Below are 22,499 nucleotides of genomic sequence, written 5' to 3'. Positions count from 1 at the left end.
GCCCACTTACAGTGACCTGTCTACACCTCCACTACACTGTGAGCTGGGCCTGTTCTCTCAGGAACCCAGCCCTGGCATGTGCTTGACAGGTCACACGCCTGGGGCGGGAAGTGCCTCCCACACTGACTCATACCAAGAGGCCTCACTAGTGTCTGCCGACCTACACTGAATCTGCCCCAGCAGTGGAATTGTACTTTGGGAAAAGAAATACTCCGTGAAGTAGGAATGGCCAGGCTTACAGACTAAAACAAGCACAGGCTAGGATGGGTCTGAGAGCAGCGCAGCGGGGGTGCGGTAGTAGAATTCCCGCCTCCCAAGTGGGTTCAATTTCGGCCAATACACCACATGCGCAGCCACCAGCGTCTGTCAGTTGAGGCTTGAGTCTTGCTATGATAGTGGGCAGGTTTCAGCAGAGCTTCCAGGCTAAGGTGGACTAGGAAGAAAGGCCTGGTGGTCTAAAAATGAGCTGCTGAAAACCCTGTGGATAACGATGGTCCAATCTGCAATCAGTCACGGGCACAGGACTGGGCAGCATTTCGGCCCGCTGTGCACGGGGTCACCATGAGGCAACAACAATAACAGGGTGGTCTGCCTACCTCGAGAGAGGATCTTGGCAATGGACTGGGCCAAGGACGGCTTTTCTGCAACCATGAACACTGTCTTCATCTTGTCTTAGAGCCACCAAGGCTTCAGCCCTCACACTCCAGCTTTGGATAAATAGTGAGGAAAGCGTTCACAGGCTGCTCTTCCGGCTGCAGCACCACTGCCAACTCCGACTCCTACAGAGAAGACAAGACTCAGAAAACAGCAGTGTTGCCAACCAAGCCTACTCTACGAAGGGGAAGACTGAATTACAACAAAAACCCCAAGAAAAGTAAGAAAATTGTGAAGACATCTGACGTACAAATAATGGCCCGAGTTCAAAGACAACCCAGGGAATTTGACTTCATTTGGAGAACGCTGAGGCAACCCTGGAGGCACAGTGGTTAATGAGCTTGGCTGCGAACCGAAAGGTCGGTGGTTCGAATCCACCAGCTGCTCCACAGGGAGAAAGATGTGGCAGTCTGCTTCTGTAGAGATTAAAAAAACAAAACAAACCCCATTGCTGTTGATTCTGATCCATAGCGACCCTATAGAACAGAGTAGAATTGCCCCAGGGTTTCCAAATCTGTAAATCTTTATGGAAGCTGACTGCTACATCTTCCTCACGCAGAGCGGAGCGGGGGTTGCAACCACTGACTGTTTTGGTTAGCAGCTGAGCGCTTACCCACTGAAGCACCAGGGCTCCTTCTGTAGAGACTACAGCCTTGGAAATCCTACGGGGCAGTTCTACTTTGTCCTATAGGATCACTATGAGTTGGAATCACCTTGATGGTAATGGGTTTGGCTTTTTGGTTTAGAGGTAGGCCCAATGACCTCAATTTTGTCCCCATGTTCATGCTGGGAAGAGGCAGGGCTTTTGGATCTGGACGAACAGGCCTGGGATGGGGCAGCTGCTGGCCCTCCTGCCGGCGCTCGTCCTTCCACCTGAGTGAACTCACCCTGTGGGGAGGACAGGGACAGCATCGGTCCTGTTGACCCCTGGGCTGAGCATTAGGATGTGCTGGGTCCTTCACAAAACGCAGGTATCCAGGCCAGGCCCCAGGGTGCTCTGACACACAGTCTGGCCTAAGAGCCACGGGTGGGAGGACCCAGTCCCCAACAAAGCCCTCAAGGCCTTCCCAGAGGGCTCCAATCTATTTTTCTGTCGCCCCCACCATTCAACCTCTCACTTGGCAGGTTGTACTCTGGCCAAGTTAAACTGGACACTGTCATCTACAGAAAAAATACTTTTGGCCTCTGTGCCCTCTGCCTGGCATGCCCACCATGATTGGAGAACGAAACTCAGCTGTCCAAAGGCCTCGCGCAAGCGCCAACTCCTCTTTAAAGAATTCTCCCAACACTCGCTGGTAGGATGAATTGCTTCCTTCTGGGTCCAATGCTCTTGCAATGGACCCGTTACAACCCGTTGCAGGTCAGGCCACAGTCAGGTTCTGTCTTGTCTCCCCGTGAGAGCATGAGTGGCTTACTATCTGAGCCACTGCAGGCATTTGCAACAACTGGCTCTGTGTCTGACACGTGACATTCAATACCTGCTGGCTGAGTAAAGAAAACATATGAACCCTTCCTCTCTTTCTGATCATTGTAAATATAGAATTGATGCTTATAAATATTAAAAAAAAAAAAAAAAACCAGTTGCTGTTCATTCTGACTCATGGTGACCCCATGTATGTCAGAGTAGAGTCACGTGCTGTAGGGTTTTTAATGGCTGATTTTTTGGATGTAGATTGTCAGGCCTTTCTTCTGAGGCACCTCCAGGTGGATTCAAATCACCAAGCTTTCGGTTAGTAGCTAAGCACTTAACTGTTTGCTCTACCCAGGGACTCCTTTATACAGCATTATTAAAATAAATAAATAAATAAATAAAAATACTGGTATTGGGACAACTGAGTAACATTCTGGAAAAAAAAGTTAGACTTCTAGTTCACATCTTCTACCAAGACATATTCCAGATTTAGCAGACATTTGAGTAAAAAAAAAACAAAACAACAACAAAACACTACAGGAAAACATGAACTTTTAAAATAATCTCAATACAGAAAATAAACCTACATCATTCAAAACTCAGAAGTACCTCTTCATGTTTAAAAGCATTTGGTTTCCTTTTCTGTGAACTATCTATTCATATATATACATATTTTAATGGTGCTTTAGGTAAAAGCTTACAGCTCAAGTTAATTTCTCATACAAAAATTTATACACACATTGTTTTGTGACATTAGTTGCAATCCCTACAAAGTCACAGCACACTCCCCCTTTCCACCCTGGGTTCCTTGTGTCCATTCAACCAGTTCCTGTTCCTTCCAGGGTTCTCATCCTGCCTCTGGACAGGAGCTGCCCATTTGGTCTCCTGTACCTGACTAAACGAAGCAGCACACTCCTCACATGTGTTTTTTGTTTTATAGTTCTGTCTGATCTTTGTCTGAAGAGTGGGCTTCAGGAATGGTTTCAGTTCTGGGTTACCAGAGTGTCTGGGGGCCAAAGTTTCAGGGATTCCTCCAGTCTCTGTCAGACGATTAAGTCTGGTCTTTTTATGTGCGTCAATTCATATTTTTAACCCATTTTTTTTCCCAATTATTCTTTCTCTTATTGATTTTTAGGAGCCTTAATATAATGAGGAAATTATTTCTTTGTAATATGAAATGGAAATCCCTGGGAGGTGCAAATGGTTAAGCACTTGGTTACTAACTGAAATGTTGGAGGTTCTAGTTTACCCAGAGGTACCTTGGAAGAAAGGCCTGCCAATCTAATCCCAAGAAATCAGCCATTGAAAACGCTATGCAGCACAGTTCTACTCTGACAAACATGGGGTCTCTATGAGTCAGAGTTGATTCGATGGTAACTGGCTTGTATAAGAAGATAATTAGCCCTTTGTAATAGGAAATGGTGCTCAAAAACATTCCTAAAACAAGGGCAAATTAGAGCTAAAGTGAGTTTGTACTTATCACACTAGCAAAGATCCAGAGTCTGAGAACATGGAGTGGATGAGGTATGGAAAACGGCAAATGCAGGTAGACCTGGTGCCAGTAAACTGGTACAACCTTGACCTGGAGCAACTACAAATGCACACCCCTGGCCATTCCACTTTCAGGAATGAATCCAATCATTCCTCAATTATTCACTCACTACCTATGACAAGCCTGGAACAGCCCAGGGTACAGGCAGCCCAGCCCTGGGCACTTCCCTGTCCTTGTACTCCGGTATTCACACTGAAGTGTGGGGGCAGCTGGTCAACATACACCAGGTAGGGCCAAGTCAGCAGGGTCAGAAGGTGCAGGGAGGAGTGGGTCTTGTGGCAGCTGCGGAAGAGTGTCCAGGCAGAGAGACCAGGGGAGGCAAGGGTGTGTTTGAACCTGCGAGGCAATCAGTGGAGCTGAGTGAGGGAACAAGCCAGGGAGAGAACAGAGACACAGGATGCAGGGCCTCAGGGCTGTGGAAAGGACCATGGGTTGCTCTGCAAAGGCTGGGAGGCAGTGCAGGGTTTGCACAGGAGTGGGATGATCTGGCTGTCTCATAGAAGGGACCCCAGCAAGGACAGTGGCTAGGCCCTGGTGGCAGCAGGAAGTGGTGAGAAGTCAGGGTCTGGGTAGCTTCTGAAGGCAGAGTCGACAGCATGGAGATGGGCTGGATGTGGGATATGGAATAGCAAGTTAAGAATGACTTTGACCCACTAGGATGGCTACCATTACAAAAAAAGAAAAACGATAGGTGTTAGTGAGGATGTGGAGAAACTGGAACCCTTGTGCATTGCTGGTGGGAATGTAAAATAGTACAGCTGCTATGGAAAAGTTTGGTGGTTCTTTGAAAAGTTAAACATAGAACTGCAATATCACCCAGTAATTCTACGCCTACATATGCACCCAAGAGACTTACAGGCAGAGATGCAGATATGTGTACACCAATGTTCACAGCAGCCAAAAGATGGAAACAACCCAAGTGACTTTCCACAGATGTATGGATAAACTAAATGCGGTATATACATAAAATGGAATATTACTGAGCCATAAAGAGAAATGAAGCTCTGATACGTGCTATGACATGGATGAACCTTGCAAACATTATGCTGAGAGAAATGAGTCAGGCATAAAAGGTCAAATATTGTATGATCTCACTTACATAAAATAACTAGGAAAGGCAACTGCATAGAGACCAAAGTTTATTAGGTTGGAAAAGTCACTGTTATGGATTGCGTTATGTGCCTCAAAAATGTGTGTCAACTTGGCTAGGCCATGATTCGCAGCATTGCATGACTGTTGACCATTTTGTCATCTGATGTGATTTTCCTGTGTGCTGTAAATCCTGCCTCCATGTTAACGAGGCAGGATTAGAGGCAGTAATGTTAATGTTAAGACACAACTAATCTACAAGATTAGTTGTGTCTTAAGTCAACCTCTTCTGAGGCAAAAAAGAGATAAGTGAGCAAAGAGACATGGGAGTGGGGGTATCTCATACCTCCAAGAAAGAAGCACCAAGAACATAGTGGGTCCTTTGGACCCGGGGTCCCTGAGCTGAGAAGCTCCTTGACCAAGGGAAGATTGATGACAAGGACCTTTCCCCAGAGCCAAAAGACAGAGAAAGACTTCCGCTAGAGCTCGTGACCTGAATTTGGATTTCTAGCCTCCTAGACTATGAGAGAATAAATTTCTCTTTGTTAAAGCCATCCACTTGTGGTATATCTGTTATAGCAGCACTAGATAACTAAGACAGTCACTAAACCAACAGAGCAACTCTAGGGGAGAGAGAGACTCTGATTTGTAGAGTTATTTTTCTATAATATTCAAATATTCAATTTTCAACAAAAAAATCACAAGGCATACATACAAAGAAAAGGAAAGTATGGCTCATTCACTTACATGTAAAATAAAGCAACAGAAACTATTCCTGAGGAAGCCCAGACATTGATCTTACTAGACAACGGTCTTAAAACCATTGTCTTAAATATGCTCAAAGAGCTAAAGGAAAATACAAATAAAGAAAACTAGGAAAATGATATATGAAAAAAATGAAAATATCAATAAAGCAACAGAAGTTATTAAAATAACCAAATTCTGGAGCTGAAATGAGAAATTCACTAGGGGGGTTCACAGAAGATTTGACCTGGTTGAACAATCAGTAAATTTGACAATAGGACAACTGAATTTGTCTAGTCTAAGTAGGAGATAGGAAAAAAAAAAAGAATGAAGACAAACAGAGCCTAAGGAACTTGTCATACACCATCAAATGAACCAACGTATATATTATGGGCAGTCCCAGAAGGAGAAGAGAGACAGAAAGGGGCAGAAAGAATATTTGAAGAAATCATGGCCAAAACCTTCCCAAATTTGATGAAAGACAGCAATCTACACACCCAAAAAGCTCAATGAGCTACAGATAGGATAAACTCAAAGAGATCCACACTGAGACACATTATAATCAAACTCTGGAAATACAAAGAGAGAATTTTGAAAGCAGCAAGGGAGAAGTAACCAGTCATGTACAAGGGATCCTCAATAAGATTAACAGCTGATTTCTTATCAGAAATCATGGAGGCCAGGAGACAGTGGGGTGACATTTAAAATGGTAAAAGAAAAAAACTATCAACCAAGAATTCTGTATCTGACAAAAGTGTCCTTCAAAAATGAGGGAAAATTTAAGATATTCCCACATAAACAAAAACTTAGGGAGTTTATCACCACTACATCTGCCCTACCAGTAAAAAAAAACAGTTGCTGTTGAGATGATTCTAACTCCTGGCGACCCTATGGGTTTGTCTTAGACATCTAGTGCTGCTATAACAGAAATACCACAAGTGGATGGCTTTAACAAAGAGAAATTTATTTTCTCGCTGTGTGGTAGGCTAGAAGTCCAAATTCAGGGCATCAGCTCCAGGGGAAGGCTTTCTCTGTCTGTTGGCCTTGGAGGAAGATCCTTCTTGTCAATCTTCACCTGGACTAGGAGCTTCTCCACACAGGAACCCTGGGTCCAAGGGACATGCTCTGCTCTCGGTGCTTCCTTTTTGGTGGTATGAGGTCCTCACTCTCTGTTTGCTTCCCTTTCCTTGTATTTCTTTTAAGATAAAAGGCGGTGCAGGCAACACTCTAGGGAAACTTCTTTTACATTGGATCAGGGCTGTGACCTTAGTAAGGGTGTTAATACAATTCCATCCTAATCCTCTTTAACATAAAATTACAATAAAAAAAAGAAGGATAGCCACACAATACTGGGAATCATGGCCTAACCAAGTTGACATGTTTTTGGGAGACACAATTCAATCCATGACAGCGTGTTAAGAGTAGAACTGTGCTCCATGAGGTTTTCAGTGCCTGATATTTTGGAAGCAGATTGCCAATTCTTTCTTCTGAGGTGCCTTTGGGTGGGCTTGAACTTCCAATCTTTCAGTTAGCAGTCAAGTGCACTAATCATTTGAACCATCCAAGGACTCTGAGAAATGCTGAAGGGAGCCTTGAGGTTGAAATAAAAGGTACTAGACAGTAATGTGAAACTCTACAGGTAAATACATGAGCACGTATAGAAGCCAGTATTACTGCATTTTTGGTTTGTAACATCACTTTTTATGACCCACATGATCTGAAAGACAAATGCATAAGTAATGACAAATCTGTTATTATGCATACAATGTATAAAGATGTAATTTATGACAATAGCTACATAAAAAGCAGAAGGAGCTATACAGGAACAGAGTTTTCATGTTTCATTGACGTGGGTATCAATTCAAACTAAACTGTTAGGAATTTAGGATGTTAAATATAATCTTCATGGTAACCACAAAGAAAATATCTAAAAAATATGCACAAAAGGAAATGAGAAAGGAATGAAAATGGTTGACAACAAAAGATGAACTAAACACAAAAGAAGGCAATAATGGAGGAAATAAGGGGCAAAAAAGTATAAGGCACATAGAAAACAAATAGCAAAATGGCAGAACTCAGTCTTATCGGTAATTACTTTAGATGTATTTGATAATCTATAATTGAAAAAATTAGGTCCCAAAGCTGTGCTCCAAAATTTTCTTCCAAGAACTTTATGATTTTAGATTTAACATTTAGGTCCTCGATCTGCTGTGAATTAGTTTCTGTGTGTGACATGAGGTATGGATTTTGTTTCATTTTCCTGCATGTGGAAATCCAGTTCTGTCAGCACCACTTGTTGAAGAGACTTCCTTCCCCAATGAATGAATGGATTTGGCTCACTTGTCAAAAATCAATTGATCATAGATGTTTGGATTTATTTCTGGATTCTTAATTCTATCTCATTGGTTTATGTGTCTATCATTAAACCAATGCCAAGCTGTGTTGATTACTATAGCTGTATAATGTATTTTGCAGTTAGAAGTCTGAGGTTTTCTACTTTGTTCTTCAAAATTGTTTTGGAATAATTACCTTAAATGTAAATTGAATAACTCTCCAATCAAAAAGCAGAACAGTGGGTGCCACCTCACAGTCATTAGAATGGCAATGATTAAAAACAACAACAGGTGTTGGTGAGGTTGTGGAGAAACTAGAACGCTCATCCATTGCTGGTAAGAATGTAAAATGGTGCAGCCACTGTGGAAAACAGTTGGGCAGCTCCTCAAACAGTTGAACACAGAACTACCATATAACCCAGCAATCCCAATCCTAGGTATATACCCAGAAGTGAAGGCAAGAACACAAACAGAAACCTGTAAACCAATGTTCACTGCAACAATTTTCACAACAGCTAAAAGGTGGAAACAACTGATATGTCCATCAACAGATGAATGGATAAACAAAATGTGGCATATACATACAATGGGATATTACTCAGCTGAATAAGAAATGAAGTCCTGACACATACCACAACGTGGATGAACCTGAAAACCTTATGCTGAGTGAAATAAGTCAGTTGCAAAAGGACAGATACTGTATGATTTTACGTAAATGAAACCAGCAAATATATAGAAATCAAGATTATTAATGGTTATCAGGGGTGTGAGGGAGGGGGAAAGGGGAAGTTTTTGTTGGGGGGCATTGAGTTCATGTTAATGGTGGTAAAATATTATGGAAAAGGACAGTGATAACGGTGGCACAACGTGAGGAATGTAACCAGTGTCACTGAATTGGGAATGTGGAGACTGCTGTATTGGCAAACGTTTTCTACGGACATTTTCAACACACACAGACACACAAAAAGAACAGTGGGTCCTGGAAGTTTTGGAGGGGAGAAGTGTGAGGAGTCCTCTAGGGCTGTGGGAACAGATGGACTAGCGAAGTGGACCGGGCCTGCTGGGCAGCAGTGGTGGTGGCTTACAGGGGTGCTGGCTGGTGTGGCTGCATGTTGGTCTTGGTGCAAGCCCACAGCAGATGGAGAGTTGGAGTTAGCTGGGATGGGATTTGCCAGGTGAGCATGAGGGAGGGAGAAAGGAGCAAGAGTTGAGAGTAGTGATTATGATGAAGGACTCTCACTCTAAGCTGGGTGAGAGGGGAGGAGAAGACATGGAGAAGAATTCACAGAAGGTATGCTCCAGTGGGATCCAAAAATTATAGGAAATGAGGTACAAGAGGGAGGGAGTGGGGGTCAAAGTACATAAGTGTCAGAGGACAGGTGCTTTCAGTGGAGATGATAGAGGGGCTCAGGCAGTGGCAGTGCCAAGTCTAGGGCTGACCCTGGGAGAGGGATCTGAGGCGGGTGAAGGATGAGGTCAAAGGAGGACAGAAGGCCAAGGAAGTGAGCGGCCAGGCACTAGCAAGACTGTCCACATGCACAGTGAACCCGGAGAAAGAGGTCAAGGGCATTGTTGGGGTGACCATGGACCGGACACAGCTCGGCTCATGATGAAACACATGACCAGGGAATTCTCTACAGCATTATTGTTAAAAATAAAAGATTAGAAACAACCTAATACACATCAATGGGAGTCCCTGGATGGTATAAACAGTTAGCATGCTTGGCTGCTAACCGATAGGTTGGTGGTTCGAGTTCACCCAGGGATGTCTTGGGAAGAAAGGCTCGCTGGTCGAGTTCCAAAAAATTAGCCATGGAAAACCCTGTGGAACGTAGTTCTACTGAGACACACAGGGTTACTATGAGTTGGAATCGACTAGATGGCAACTGGAGGCTAATACACATCATTAGGGAATTGGTTAAATAAAAGCATGGCATATCGACATAATGGAATACCCCATGGCAGTTAGAAAGGGCTGCATCTGCTCAGGGAGTACCATCATGGATCAGGTCACTGAGATAAATGACATGAGGCAAGGCAGGTGTGGAACGATACGTACAAAGCTAGCGCCATCTGTGATCTCATGTACACGCACGCATACGCTCGTACATTTAGCATCTCCGAGTGTGGCGGGCGGTCAGGGTATGGTGATCAGGGCTGAGGGAGCCTTATGCTCACCACATTCACTTTCGCACCTTTTACATTTAGTCCCATATGTGTATGTGACTGATTAAAAAGAACTAAGACAAGGGATTTAAACACAAAGAGAAAATAAAACCAGAAAGATAAAGTAGGGCTAGAAAGGCATCCCCCCACGTGTCTGTCAGTTTGTCGTACTGTGGGGGTTTGCATGTTGCTGTGATGCTGGAAGCTATACCACTGGTATTCAAATACTAGCAGGGTCACCCATGGCAGACAGGCTTCAGCTGAACTTCCAGACTAAGACAGACTAGAAAGAAGGGCCTGGCGATCTATTTCTGAAGAGAATTAGCCAGGGAAAACCTTATGAATAGCAGTGGAACACTGTGTGATATACTGCTGGAAGATGAGCCCCTCAGGTTGGAAGGCACTCAGAATACGACTGGGGAAGAGCTGCCTCCTCAAAGTACAGTTGACCTTAACGACGTGGATAAAAACCCCAGTCCCAATGCCTTCAGTGGATAGAGCCAAGCTTTTAGGACCTTCATTTGCTGACTCAAAATGAGAAGATACAGCTGCAACCATCCGTTAATAATCAGAACATGGGATGTACCAGGTATGGATCTAGGAAAATTGGAAATCATCAAAAATGAAATGGAACATTTAAACATCAACATCCTAGGCATTAATGAGCTGAAATGCACTGCTCTTGGCCATTTTGAATCAATCATATGGTCTCCTATGCCAGGAATGACTATTGAGGAGGAATGGCTTTGCATTCATCATTGAAAAGAACATTTCAAGATCTAGAAGTTCACTGGTAGGAAAATATCCATATGCCTACAAGGAAGACCAATTAATACGATTATTATGCAAATTTATGCACTAACCACTGAGGCCAAAGATCAAGGAACTAAAGATTTCAAAAAAAAAAAAAAAAAAAATTTTTTTTTTCTTACTTCCACAGTCTGAAATTGATCAAACATCCAGTCAAGATGCACTGATAATTACTAGTGATTGGAACGTGAAAGTTCGAGACAAAGAAGAAGGATTGGTAGTTAGAAAATATGGTCTTGGTGATAGAAACGATGCCACAGATCACAAGACAGAATTCTGCAAGACCAATGACTTCTTCATTGCTAATACCTTTTTTCACCAACATAAATGGCAACTATACACGTGGACCTCGCCAGACAGAATACACAGGAATCAAATTGACTACATCTGTGGAAAGACAGGATGGAAAAGCTCAATATCATCAGTCGGAACAAGGCCAGGGGCCAACTGTGGAACAGATCATCAATTGCTCACATGCAAGTTCAAGTTAAAACTGAAGAAAGTTAGAACAAGTCCACGAGAGCCAAAGTACAACCTTGAGCATATCCCACCTGAATTTAGAGTCTATCTCAAGAATAAATTTGTTGCGTTGAACACTATTGACCAGACCAGACAAGTTGTGGGATGACATCAAGGATATCACATATGAAGACAGCAAAAAAGAGGTCATTAAAAAGACAGGAAAGAAAGAAAAGATCAAAATGGATGCCTGAAGGGACTCTGAAACTTGTTCTTGAACACTGAGTAGCTAAAGCAAAAAAGAGAGAAATGATGAAGTAAAAGAGATGAACAAAAGATTTCAAAGGGCGGCTCAACAAGACCAAAGTAAAGTATTATAATGACATGTGCAAAATCCTGGAGGTAGAAAACCAAAAGGGTTTCAGCATTTCTCAAGCTGAAAGAACTGAAGAAAAAATTCCAGCCTCAAATTGCAATACTGAAGGATTCTACACAGAAAATATTAAACGATGTGGGAAGCATCACAAGAAGATGGAAGGAATACACAGTCATTGTACCAAAAAGAACTGGTTGACGTTAAGCCATTTCAGAAGGTAGCATATGATCAGGAACTGACGGCACTGAAGGAAGAAGTCCAAGCTGCACTGAAGGCATTGGGAAAAACCAAGGCTCCAGGAATTGATGGAATACCAACTGAGATTTTTCAACAAACGGATGCAGTGCTATGTGTACTCACTCATCTATCCCAAGAATTTTGGAAGACAGCTACCTGGCCAACTGACTGGAAGAGATCCATATTTATGCCTATACCCACGAAAGGTAATCCAACAGAATGTGGAAATTACTGAACAATATCATTAATTCGCTAGTAAAATTTTGCTGAAGATAGTTCAAATGCAACTGCCGCAGTGTATTTACAGAGGACTGCCAGAAATTCAGGCCAGATTCAGAAGAGGATGTGGAACCAGGGATATCATATGGATCCTGGCTGAAACCAGAGAATATCAGAAAGAAGTTTACCTGTGTTTTATTGACTACGCAAAGGCATTCGATTGTGTGGGTCATAATAAATTATTGATAACATTGCAAAGAATGGGAATTCCAGAACACTTAATTGTGATCATGAGGAACCTGTACACAGATCAAGAGGCAGTTGTTCGGACAGAACAAGGGGATACTGATTGGTTTAAAGTCAGGAAAAGTGTGCGTCAGGATTGTATCCTTTCACCATACCTATTCAATCTGTATGCTGAGCAAATAATTTGAGAAGCTGGACTATATGAAGAAGAACAGGGCACCAGGATTGGAGGAAGACTCATTAACAACCTGCATTATGCAAATGACACAACCTTGCTTACTATTATGGATTGAATTGTGTCCCCCAAAAAAATCTGTCAACTTGGCCAGGTCATGAGTCCCCGTACTGTACGACTGTCTATCATTTTGTCATCTGATGTGATTTCCCTGTGTGTTGTAAATCCTATCACTATGATGTAATGAGATGGATTAGTGGCAGTTATATTGAGGAGATGTATACAAGATCAGATAGTGTCTTAAGCCAATCTCTTCTGAGATATAAAACAGAGAAGTGAGCAGAGAGACATGGGGACCTTATACCACAAAGAAAGCAGCACCAGGAGCAGAGCGCATCCTTTGGACCTGGGACTCCTGCACATGAGAAGCTCCTCAACCAGGGGAAGATTGATGGCAAAGACCTTCCTCCAGAGCCAACACAGACAGAAAGGCTTCACCTGGAGCTGATGCCCTGAATTTGGACCTGTAGCCTACTAGATTGTGAGAGAGTAAATTTCTGTTTGTTAAAGCCATTTACTTGTGGTATTTCTGTTACAGCAGTACTAGATGACTAAGACACTTGCTGAAAGTGAAGAGGACTTGAAGCACTTACTGATGAAGATCAAAGACCACAGCCTTCCATATGGGTTAGACCTGAACATAAAGAAAACAGAAATCCTCACAACTAGATCAGTAAGCCACATCATGATAAATGAGAAAAGACTTAAGTTGTCAAGGACTTCATTTTACTTGGACCCACAACAACACTCATGGAAGCAGCAGTCAAGAAATCAAAAAACGCATTGCGTTGGGCAAATCTGCTGCAAAAGAGCTCTTTAAAGTGTTGTAAAGAAGACTAAGGTGCGCCTGACTCAACCCATGGTGTTTTCAATCACATCATATGCATGCCAAGGCTGGACAATGAATAAGGAAGACCGAAGAAGAATTGACGCCTTTGAATTGTGGTGGTGGTGAAGAATATTGAAAGTACCATGGGCTACCAAAAGAATGAACAAATCTGTATAGGAAGAAGTACAACCAGAATGCTCTTTAGAAGCAAGGATGGCAAGACTACATCTCACATATTTTGGGCACATTATCAGGAGGGATCAGTTCCTGGAGAAGGACGTCACACTTGGTAAAGCACAGAATCAGCAGAAAAGAGGAAGACCCTCAATGAGATGGATTGACACAGTGGCTAGGATAATGGGCTCAAGCACACCAACGATTGTGAGGATGGCGCAGGACCAGGCAACGTTTCATTCTGTTGTACATGGGGTCGCTATGAGTCGGAACTGACTTGATGGCACCTAACAACAACAGAAAGGCGTCATTCAGAAGGATGCAATGAGACCACCTTTACTGAAGAGGCTTCCATTACTCTTAACAATTTCCAGGAGAAGCAGCTCAAGAGCTGACTTGTGCTGTCAACCTGTCCCTCTCTCTAAAGGACTGCAGGACCACGATGAGATCGATAACGTGTTTTCTCTTAATAAAAAAGCCTACATAAATGTGTTCATGGATTGGAAGACCTACTGCTGTTAAGATGTCAAAACTACCCAAAACAATCTACAGATTCAACACCATCCCTATCAAAATTTGCTCTTTTCGTCATAGCACTGGCAATCTGCAGGCTGCAGTCCCACCTTACCTCTCACCGCCCTGCTGTGTGCCCCTACTCCTGGAATTTGGGATCAAATGCCTCCACCTCATTTGTATGTGTCATGGCACTCCGTCTAGGACCCTCTAAACCTTGGTGCCACTTCTTCCCAGAAGTCTTGCTCTGACCCCCTAGCTTGATTCCCACCCTGAGAACCATACCTGGCTTCATTGGCCTTTCCCCTTAGTGGACTGTGCCTCGTCCTCTGTTGTATTTATGGCACCCGGCACTCATGAAATGTTTGCTGAGTGAACAAATGAACAACCAAAGGTCAAGGTTGAAGGGAAAAATCTGTTTTTACCTGGCCTCAGCTCTCCATTCCAGGAAGTTTGGGTTCTACCAAAGCTGGTGGTCCAGGAGTAAGGTTCAAAGAAGGCCCATTGATTCTCCTCTCACCCAGAGAAGCTGGCAGTCAAAAAAGAAAACCGGCAGCAAAAGGAGATTGTTAGGCGAGGGTTTTGAGTTCCCATCGTTTCCAAAGTTAGAAAAATGTTTTGTACTAAAATGTTTCCTCAGATTTTCTCACTTCTGGATCACAAGGTTATGGTGTAGTGATGACAAGCCAGGCACTAGGTAATCTTCCAGTGTCCTTGGGAGAGGCACTGCCATTGTACTGTGACGGCAGGTATGTAGTGGGAAACTGGGGGGTCAGAGAGACCAGAGCACCAGAGGCGGTCCATAGATTTGAACCTGGGCCTGTTCGCTGCAGAAGCCAAGTGCTAATCTACTCCCTATTGCTTCTGTGAGCATTCTATATAAAATAGCAACATTGTTTTCTCTGGAACACTTACCACTGTGCTTGATACAGTTTCAATCTGTGTGTGTGTGTCCAAGGAACTCTGGTGGCACAGTGGTTAGGAGCTTGGCTGCTAACCAAAAGGTAGGCAGTTTGAATCTACCAGCCACTCCTTGGAAACCCTATGGGCCAGTTCTACTTCATCCTATAGGGTCGCTATGGTCAGAATCAACTTGAGGGCAACCAGTTTGGTTTTGGTTTTTAAGCTCCTGGTGAGCAGGGGTATGGTGAAATGAGTTCCTTTACGTTGCCTTTTGCCTCCCTTCTTTGGAAAAAGTTTGAGAGATGTTTTTTTCCCTAAACACTGAGAAGTTACCTTTGCCCTAGTTTTCCACCCCAGAGGGTTTTTTACTTTGTCCAGGTTGATTGACATTCCCTGGGTAAGCTGTAAACAACCTGATGTTTGATGCTTTTTGTCTGGGCCTGGGCTGCAGACTGCCCTGTGATTGGTACGCATCTTCCAGGGATTGGTCGATAGATTATGCAGATGAGGTTACTATAGCCTACCACGTAAATAAAGTATCTGTGGCCTACTTAGAGGGAATTAGTGTGTGGCCCTGGTGGGAGATGCCATGCCTTGAAATTAACAAGGAGTTGTACATATAAATATACATATGTGCAGGCAACCCCGCTGAGGTTTTTGAGACAGAAAGAAACAGGAAGATAGAAAGCAAGAAGCAGCAGAAAAGAGGGAGAAGGGAAAAGCAGAGAGAAGAGGCAAGGAACCTCCTAAAAGAGCTGTAACCTGGGTCAAGGGCTGTAACATTGAAGACAGCAACAGACCTGGAAGGGGCTCGGCGTCAGAGCTGGTGGCAGAGAAGCTTAAGGCAGAGAGGCCTGTTCTCAGGGGGCCCAGAGGTGCTGAGAGCTGTCCTGCACTGAAGAAAGGAAGGATGTGCTCTCCTCTTTGGGGGAGCCTTCCAAACTCTGCCTGCATGCTTCCTGATCCTGAGTTGTACCCCGTTACTTTCTTATTAACCACTGAACTGTAAGTATGGTCTGTGAGTTCTGTGTGGCCACTGAAAGGAATTATCAAACCCAGAAGTATGGTCTGGAGTTCTGTGTGGCCACTGCAAGGAATTATCAAACCCAGAAGTACAGAGTGTCAAGGGAGGGACGGCTGTTGTCAGAAGTGGCAAAAAGTTTGGAGGGTGGAGGTTCGTCTCCCCTCTACCTCACAGGAATCAGCTTTGGGCTGATCTGGGTCATTATTCCCCCTTGAAGCCAGACAGGTTCTAACGCTACTATTACTACTACCACTATTCTACACAGGGCTTTGTTTTGTTTGCTCTACTGGTGAGCAGTAGGTGGTAAGTCAGTACTAGTGGAATGAATGACTGAATGTATATTATTGCAAAGCTAATCATAAAGTGCCTTTTTAGACTTCTACAATTTAAAAGCTAACTTTAAATTTGTAAGAGTATTGCAAAGAGTCCCTTTTTCACAGTGTTCTTTTTTCCTATGGCCTCAAAATTCGTAGAAGTTTTACATCTTCATTACTCCCCTTCAACCTACAAATCCCAAAGTTTTTCAGTAATTTAAAAACTAATAAGTTCCTTTAGATAGAAACATTTTGTCTGTGCATCTTAAAGTGGGATTACCTTATTTATCTTGGAATAGGGATAAACTTAGGCAGTCCACACAAACGCACATGTCCACATCGGTCCCAATTTCATAGCACCTGTTCACCTGTCATGCCACCTGTCCACTCATCAGGCTGCCTGTCTACCTGTCAAAGTCTTCCTGTCCACCCATCAGGTCACCTGTCTACCCATCAGATTGCCTGCCCACCTGTCAGGCCACCTCCCATCCATCAGATCATCTGTCTATCCCTCTATTCCACTTCGGACACGTGCCTGTCTTCAGCAGCTTTCCTGTGCCTGTGTTCAGTAGCTTTGGCCCTAAAAAAATACAAATTCTAGCTCAACAGGGTAAAATGCATTTCAATAGCATGAGTATTTTGTCATGTTCTGAGTATCACTGATTTTAGGAAAAAATGTCACCTCTTTTAAGAACACGGAATTATTGAATCCTGGAGCAAATGGGGCCTTGGATAGTCTGGTACAACCATCTCATTGAAGGAAAAGAACAAACTAAGACTTAGAGATGGTGATTTTCCAAAGGTCAGCCTGGTAAGTTTGTTGAGTTGGAGCTGAAACTTCAGACTTCCTCACTTCCAACCTGGTCTTTTTTTTTTTAAATGGCGCCAGTTTTCATCTTTCAAAAGATTTCTGCAGACTTAACTGATTAACTTTAAAATTTTGAGGTCTTCCTATTTTTCCAGTAAGGCACATCTCCATTTTCAAAACGGAAGGCAATGAGAACAAAACCTCTTTAAAAGCAATGATTCTCAACCTTCATTCATTTATATACCGCCGTCACACTTTTGCCTTACTGAAATTATTATTTACTTAAGTTTTAGGTTTTTTAAAGTTTAACTGTATAAAAAAGAAAATTTTACTGCATTGTAGGAACTGAAAGCCTGTAATCCATGGCCGGGAATAGCTTTCTTGACAGTAACCTACATGGTAAGTCAAGGTTGATCTTGCTGCCTGCCAAAAGTTTGTCCTCATTTCAAAAAGGGAAATCAGCAAGTGCTAAGAAAGGCCTGGCAATCTGCTTCAGAAAACTAGCCAGTGAAAATCCTATGTATAACACTTGGATCAACAATCAATGCCCATGGAAGCAGCAGTAAAGAAATCAAATGATGCATTGCACTGGGCAAATTTACTGCAAAAGACCTCTCCAAAGTTCTAAAAAGCAAAGATGTCACTTTGATGACTAAAGTGCACTTGACCCAAACCATGATCGTTTCAATCACCTGATACGCATGTGAAAGTTCAATAATGAAAAAGGAAGATCTAAGAATTGATACATTCAGACTGTGGTGTTGGTGAAGAATATCGAACATACTGTGGACTGCCAGATGAACAAACAAATCAGTCTTACAAGAAATACAAACAGAATGCTCCTTAGAAGGGTGGCAAGACTTCAGCTTGCTTACTTGGACACGTCATCAGGAAAGACCAATTGCTAGAAAAGGACATAATGTTTGGTAAAGCAGAGGGTCAGTGAAAACGAGGAAAACCCTCAATGAGATGGGCTGACATAAGAACCAAACACTGGACTCAAACATACCACCACTAAGATGGTGCAAGACCAGGTATTGTTTCCTTGTGTTATAAGGTCACCACGAGTCGGAGCCAACTCCACAGCAAGTAACAACACAGCGACAAAGGGGGTGCTGAAGGCAGACACGCCAAATTGGGACTCTAATCATGAAGACTGACAGCAAATTAAACAGGGAGAAAGTTAGCCTATTATTGCCCTGTCAATTCAAACAACAATACCACCAATGGTATGTGTGTTCTTACTTTGGGAGACATGGTTCGAAGATGCAGAAATTTTCTTTTATGTCAGTGTCTTACAAACAAGAGGACTTAGCTCAGGAGTGGAGGCCTCACCGTGGCCCAAACAACATTAACGGCCCTTGGGTTTCCCGCCTCAGTAACTTCACCAAATACCTGTGGAATCAGGAAGAGTGGGAAAGCAATGACCATTTCCTAAGTTCCTTGTCTGTATCAGGCATGCTCTAAACACTACTTTATTTAATCTTGCCTATAACCAAGTCTTGCAGTTTTTTTTAACCTGAGGTTCAGAACAGCTCAAGCTACTATCGGGTGACCTCTATATTTCAACGCCTTGGCTAAGGTTCTAGGAACCCCAGTGCTCACTTGCCATTAAGCCCACGTTGGGCTGGCCTCTTCTGTTCCCAAAGGTGGACCGACAAAGAGGCAAGACGAGGCCATGGTCCTCCTTTATCACTCGGTGAACAGCTACTGCTCCGGGATTCTACCTAATTTGTTCACAAAAGTACCCTCCCTGCTTTGTTTATGGATAACAGCTTGAAGAACCGCGCCTGGGCGTCCTCAAGTAGTCGGGCGCCCAGGAGGTGGCCCCGACCGTGCGATTCCGACAACAGAGCCCACCTCAAAGGGCTGCTGGAGGAGCCCACGAAGAGCGTTCACGCAGCGCCTGATCCGCACAGACTGAGCGAAGCGCTGGCCGGTCCCTACCTCCCTGAACCCCCACAGCAAGCCCCGAGAGGGGGTCACCCTCGCCAGGGAGAAGCGGTGAGAATGCAAAGACCCCGGGCCGAGCCCCGCTCCCGAGCCCCTGGTGCCCAGGAACCACGCCCGGAAAAGGTCCGCGCTTCCCGCCTTCCTGCGCCCCCGGCAGCCGCCCGCCGCTCACCCACAGCCCTGCCGCGGTTCCAGCTCCCGCTGTGCTCCCGGGGCAGCCCGCCGCAACCCTACTTCCGGTCCGGACGCTGACAGCGTCTCCACGTCTGCCCTCCGGCGGCCGCACGGCCTATACAGCGGGTTCCGCAGCCCGCGCGTTCCGGGAGCACAGCCAGGCCTGGCCGGCCCCTTCCCCGCCGCGATCGATCGGCAGGGGATCCCCAGACTTTCCATCCTGATCCCTCTTTGCCGTGATCCGTTGAGGGTCCCCAAACCCTCCACCTCTCCTCCTCCTCGCCGCCGTCCTCAGGAGATCCCCAAGCGCTCCACCCCATCCCTCTCCGCCGTGGTCCTCAGGGGGTCCCCAAACTCTCTGCCCTATTCCCTCCCGGCGCAGTCCTTAGGGGGTCCTCAAACTTTCAGCCCCATCCTTCTCTGTCCCGATCTGCCGGGGGTTCCCAAATCTTTCCCTAAGCCCATCCCCAGAACCCAGTGCCATCGAGTCGATAAGCCCATCCATCCCATTCAAATGGCATTAATGACAGTTATTACAAAGAACATTGGATAATAAACATGAAAACACATGCTGTTAATTGAAATCATTAAAAACTACAGATGTGTGTTCAGCAGGCTTCTTTCAATGCTGTAAAACATTTGTGGAATGAATGAATGAACTGTGACAAATGTATCTGAAGACACATTGAAAAATAAAAGTGATTTTTGTGTTAGAACATTAGGATTTGGAAGGCTTAATATCTCTCAAAACCTCATTTTGTCGTTATTGTGTTAGTGGCCATTGAGTCATTCCGACTCATGGCAACCCCATGTGTGCAGAATAGAAGTGCTCCGTAGGGTTTTCAGGGGTGTGACCTTTCAGAAGCAGGTCACCAGGCTTTTCTTCCAAGGCACCTCTGAGTGGGTTCAAACTACCAGCTTTTCAGTTAGTAGTCAAGTGTTTAACTATTTGTGCCACCCAGGGACTCCTAACCTCATTTTGTTCTTGTTATGTGCTGTCCAGTCAATGTGGACTCATAACGACCCTATAGGACAGACTAGAACTGCCCCATAGGGTTTCCAAGGACCGGCTGGTGGATTCGAACTGCAACATTTTGGTTAGCAGCCAAGCTCTTAAGCACTGCGCCACCAGGGCTCCAACCTCATTTTGGTATCTTTTAAATAACACAGGCACAGATTTCCTTTGTTTTATGTAGATACTTTCCTCAATTGCCTTTACTGGAATACTAACCCTGAGAGATGCTTTGGAAAAGGAAAAGTTTTATGGTCAAATTAAGGTTGGAAAATACCAGAAATTAAGAGTCACAGTGAGCTTTTGCTTTCAAGACAGAACTCCCGAGGCCTGGCTTCAAGCTCCCCTAGGAAGGTTCCACATTTCCGTAAAATGGTAAGACCATCTTCCTGGCTGCTCAGGCCAAACATCTTGGAGGCGTGCTGGACTTCTCTCCTTCTTTCACATGTTACAGAGATAAGATAGCTGCCATGTAGTTGATTCTGACTCACGACAAACTCATGTACAATGGAACAAAATGTTGCTCAATCCTGCATCATCCTCACGATTGCCGGCATGTTTGGAGTCCATCCTTGCAGCATTGCGTCAATTCATCTCACCAAGGGTCTTCCTCACCCTTGTTGGCCCTCTGCTTCACCCAACGTGATGTCCTCCTCTAGTGATTGACCCTTCCTGATGACATGTCCAAAGCAAGCGAGTCAGACGATGTTCTGTTGTGATCTAGAGGGTTTTCATTGGCTAATTTTCAGAAGTAGATCACTAGGCCTTTCTAATCTTTCTGGAGGCTCTGCTGAAACTTGTCCACCGTGGGTGACCCTGCTGCTATTTAAAATACCAGTGGCATAGCTTCCAGCATCACAGCAACACGCAAGCCACCACAGTCCCATGCACTGACAGACAGGTGGTGGTTTCACGTGTTACCCAACCACAAATCCTGCCAGCAGTGTCTTCAAAATGTACTCAAAGTGGTAAATTTTATGTTACATATATTTTACCGCCACCACAACACAAATATGCAATTAAGACCCAATTATTCCTCCCTGCACTGCCATCCAAGCACCACCCCTTCCTTCCTGATCTTCCCATCTCCATTCCTGCCACCCTGTTATCTGTACTCAGTCCCCAGATATCAGAGGACCAGGCTGGTGGCCAGAACTAAGGTTGGATCTGAGAGGTGCAAGCGGTTGGTGGAGCTGCAACACTGGAGCTCTTTTGCTAATTTTAACCCAGCACAGGGGTTTATGGGACAGAGCTGGGGCCAGGATCTGAGGCCTGGACCCAGAGCAGTGTTGAGAGGTCAGCCCTAGTGTCTCAGGAGTGTTCTTAGTCAACCTGCGACATTGTACAACTGCCCTGTGCTGTCTGGCAGGGAGCCCTGTGGCTGAGCCCTCTTTACTTTTTCAAAAGGATTAGTATCCATAATATATAAAGAACCCTGCAGATCAACAAGAGAAAGATAACTCAGTGGAAAAACGGGCAAAAGACATGAACAGGCATTTCACAGATAAAATAAACATGCCCAATAAACATAGGAAGAAGTGTGCAACTTCATTAATGAACAGGGAAATGTAAAATAAAGATCCCAGTGAGATAGCGTGTTATATCCACTTGTTGGCAAATCAACAGGATTTGAAGAGATCATCAGGATCTCTTATACATTGCCCGTGGGAAAACAGTTTGGCAAAATTAAATATTTGGGTACCTTCAACTCGGCTGTTCTACTTCTCCATATAAATCTGGGACCAAACCAAAAACCAAACCCATTGCCAGCAAGTCGATTCTGACTCCGAGTGACCCTATTAGACAGGGTAGAACTACCCCATGGGGTTTCCAAGGCTTTAAATTCTTACGGAAGCAGACTGCCGCATCTTTCTCCTCGGAGTGCCTGGTGGGTACAATCTGCCGACTTTTCCATTAGCAGCCAAGTGCTTAATCACTTTGCCACCAGGGCTCCAAATCTAGAAGAAACTCTTGAATATATAGACCAGGAGACAGGTAGAAGTCTGTTCAGAGCAGCACTGTTTGTAGTAACCAGAAACATGAAATAACCCAAATGCTCGTGGACAGGAGAATGAATTTAATGGCATAATTCACAGGCTGAATTTACGTGACGATCTTTTTCAGCAGTGAAAACGAATGCTGTACAAGCAGCAATAGAGATGAGTCTCAGAAATACGCTGAGTGAAAAAAGCAAGTCCCAAGACTATAAACATAGCTTCATAAACTTTTTGTGAAATTCAAAAACAATTAAAATGGAACAATGC

The 22,499-nt window shown here is 44.2% G+C and overlaps 1 protein-coding gene across 7 annotated transcripts in view; it reads right to left on the bottom strand.

Annotated features, from left to right (window-relative positions):
* The window catches only part of TOP3B (DNA topoisomerase III beta), a 38,915-nt gene extending 19,637 nt beyond the window's left edge, over window positions 1-19,278 (bottom strand). For 2 of the 7 annotated variants that reach the window (XR_007514920.1, XM_049866171.1), the window contains exons 1-4: window positions 19,222-19,265; window positions 14,473-18,491; window positions 905-1,070; window positions 597-779 (exon numbers count right to left, since the gene is read on the bottom strand). Coding sequence is in view for 6 of the 7 variants with exons in the window: in XM_049866171.1 (XP_049722128.1) it covers window positions 597-666 (70 nt within the window). In the remaining variant the exon portion in view is untranslated. Of the gene's footprint in view, window positions 1-596; window positions 780-904; window positions 1,071-14,472; window positions 18,492-19,221 lie in introns of those variants that run through there. The other 5 variants (XM_049866174.1, XM_049866175.1, XM_049866173.1 and 2 more) reach the window with 5 other exon arrangements.
* Window positions 19,279-22,499: the final 3,221 nt, after the last annotated feature.

Source organism: Elephas maximus, chromosome 22 (genome assembly GCF_024166365.1).
Source record: "Elephas maximus indicus isolate mEleMax1 chromosome 22, mEleMax1 primary haplotype, whole genome shotgun sequence".
Classification (NCBI taxonomy): domain Eukaryota; kingdom Metazoa; phylum Chordata; class Mammalia; order Proboscidea; family Elephantidae; genus Elephas; species Elephas maximus.
This window is presented reverse-complemented; position numbering and strand designations above follow the sequence as displayed.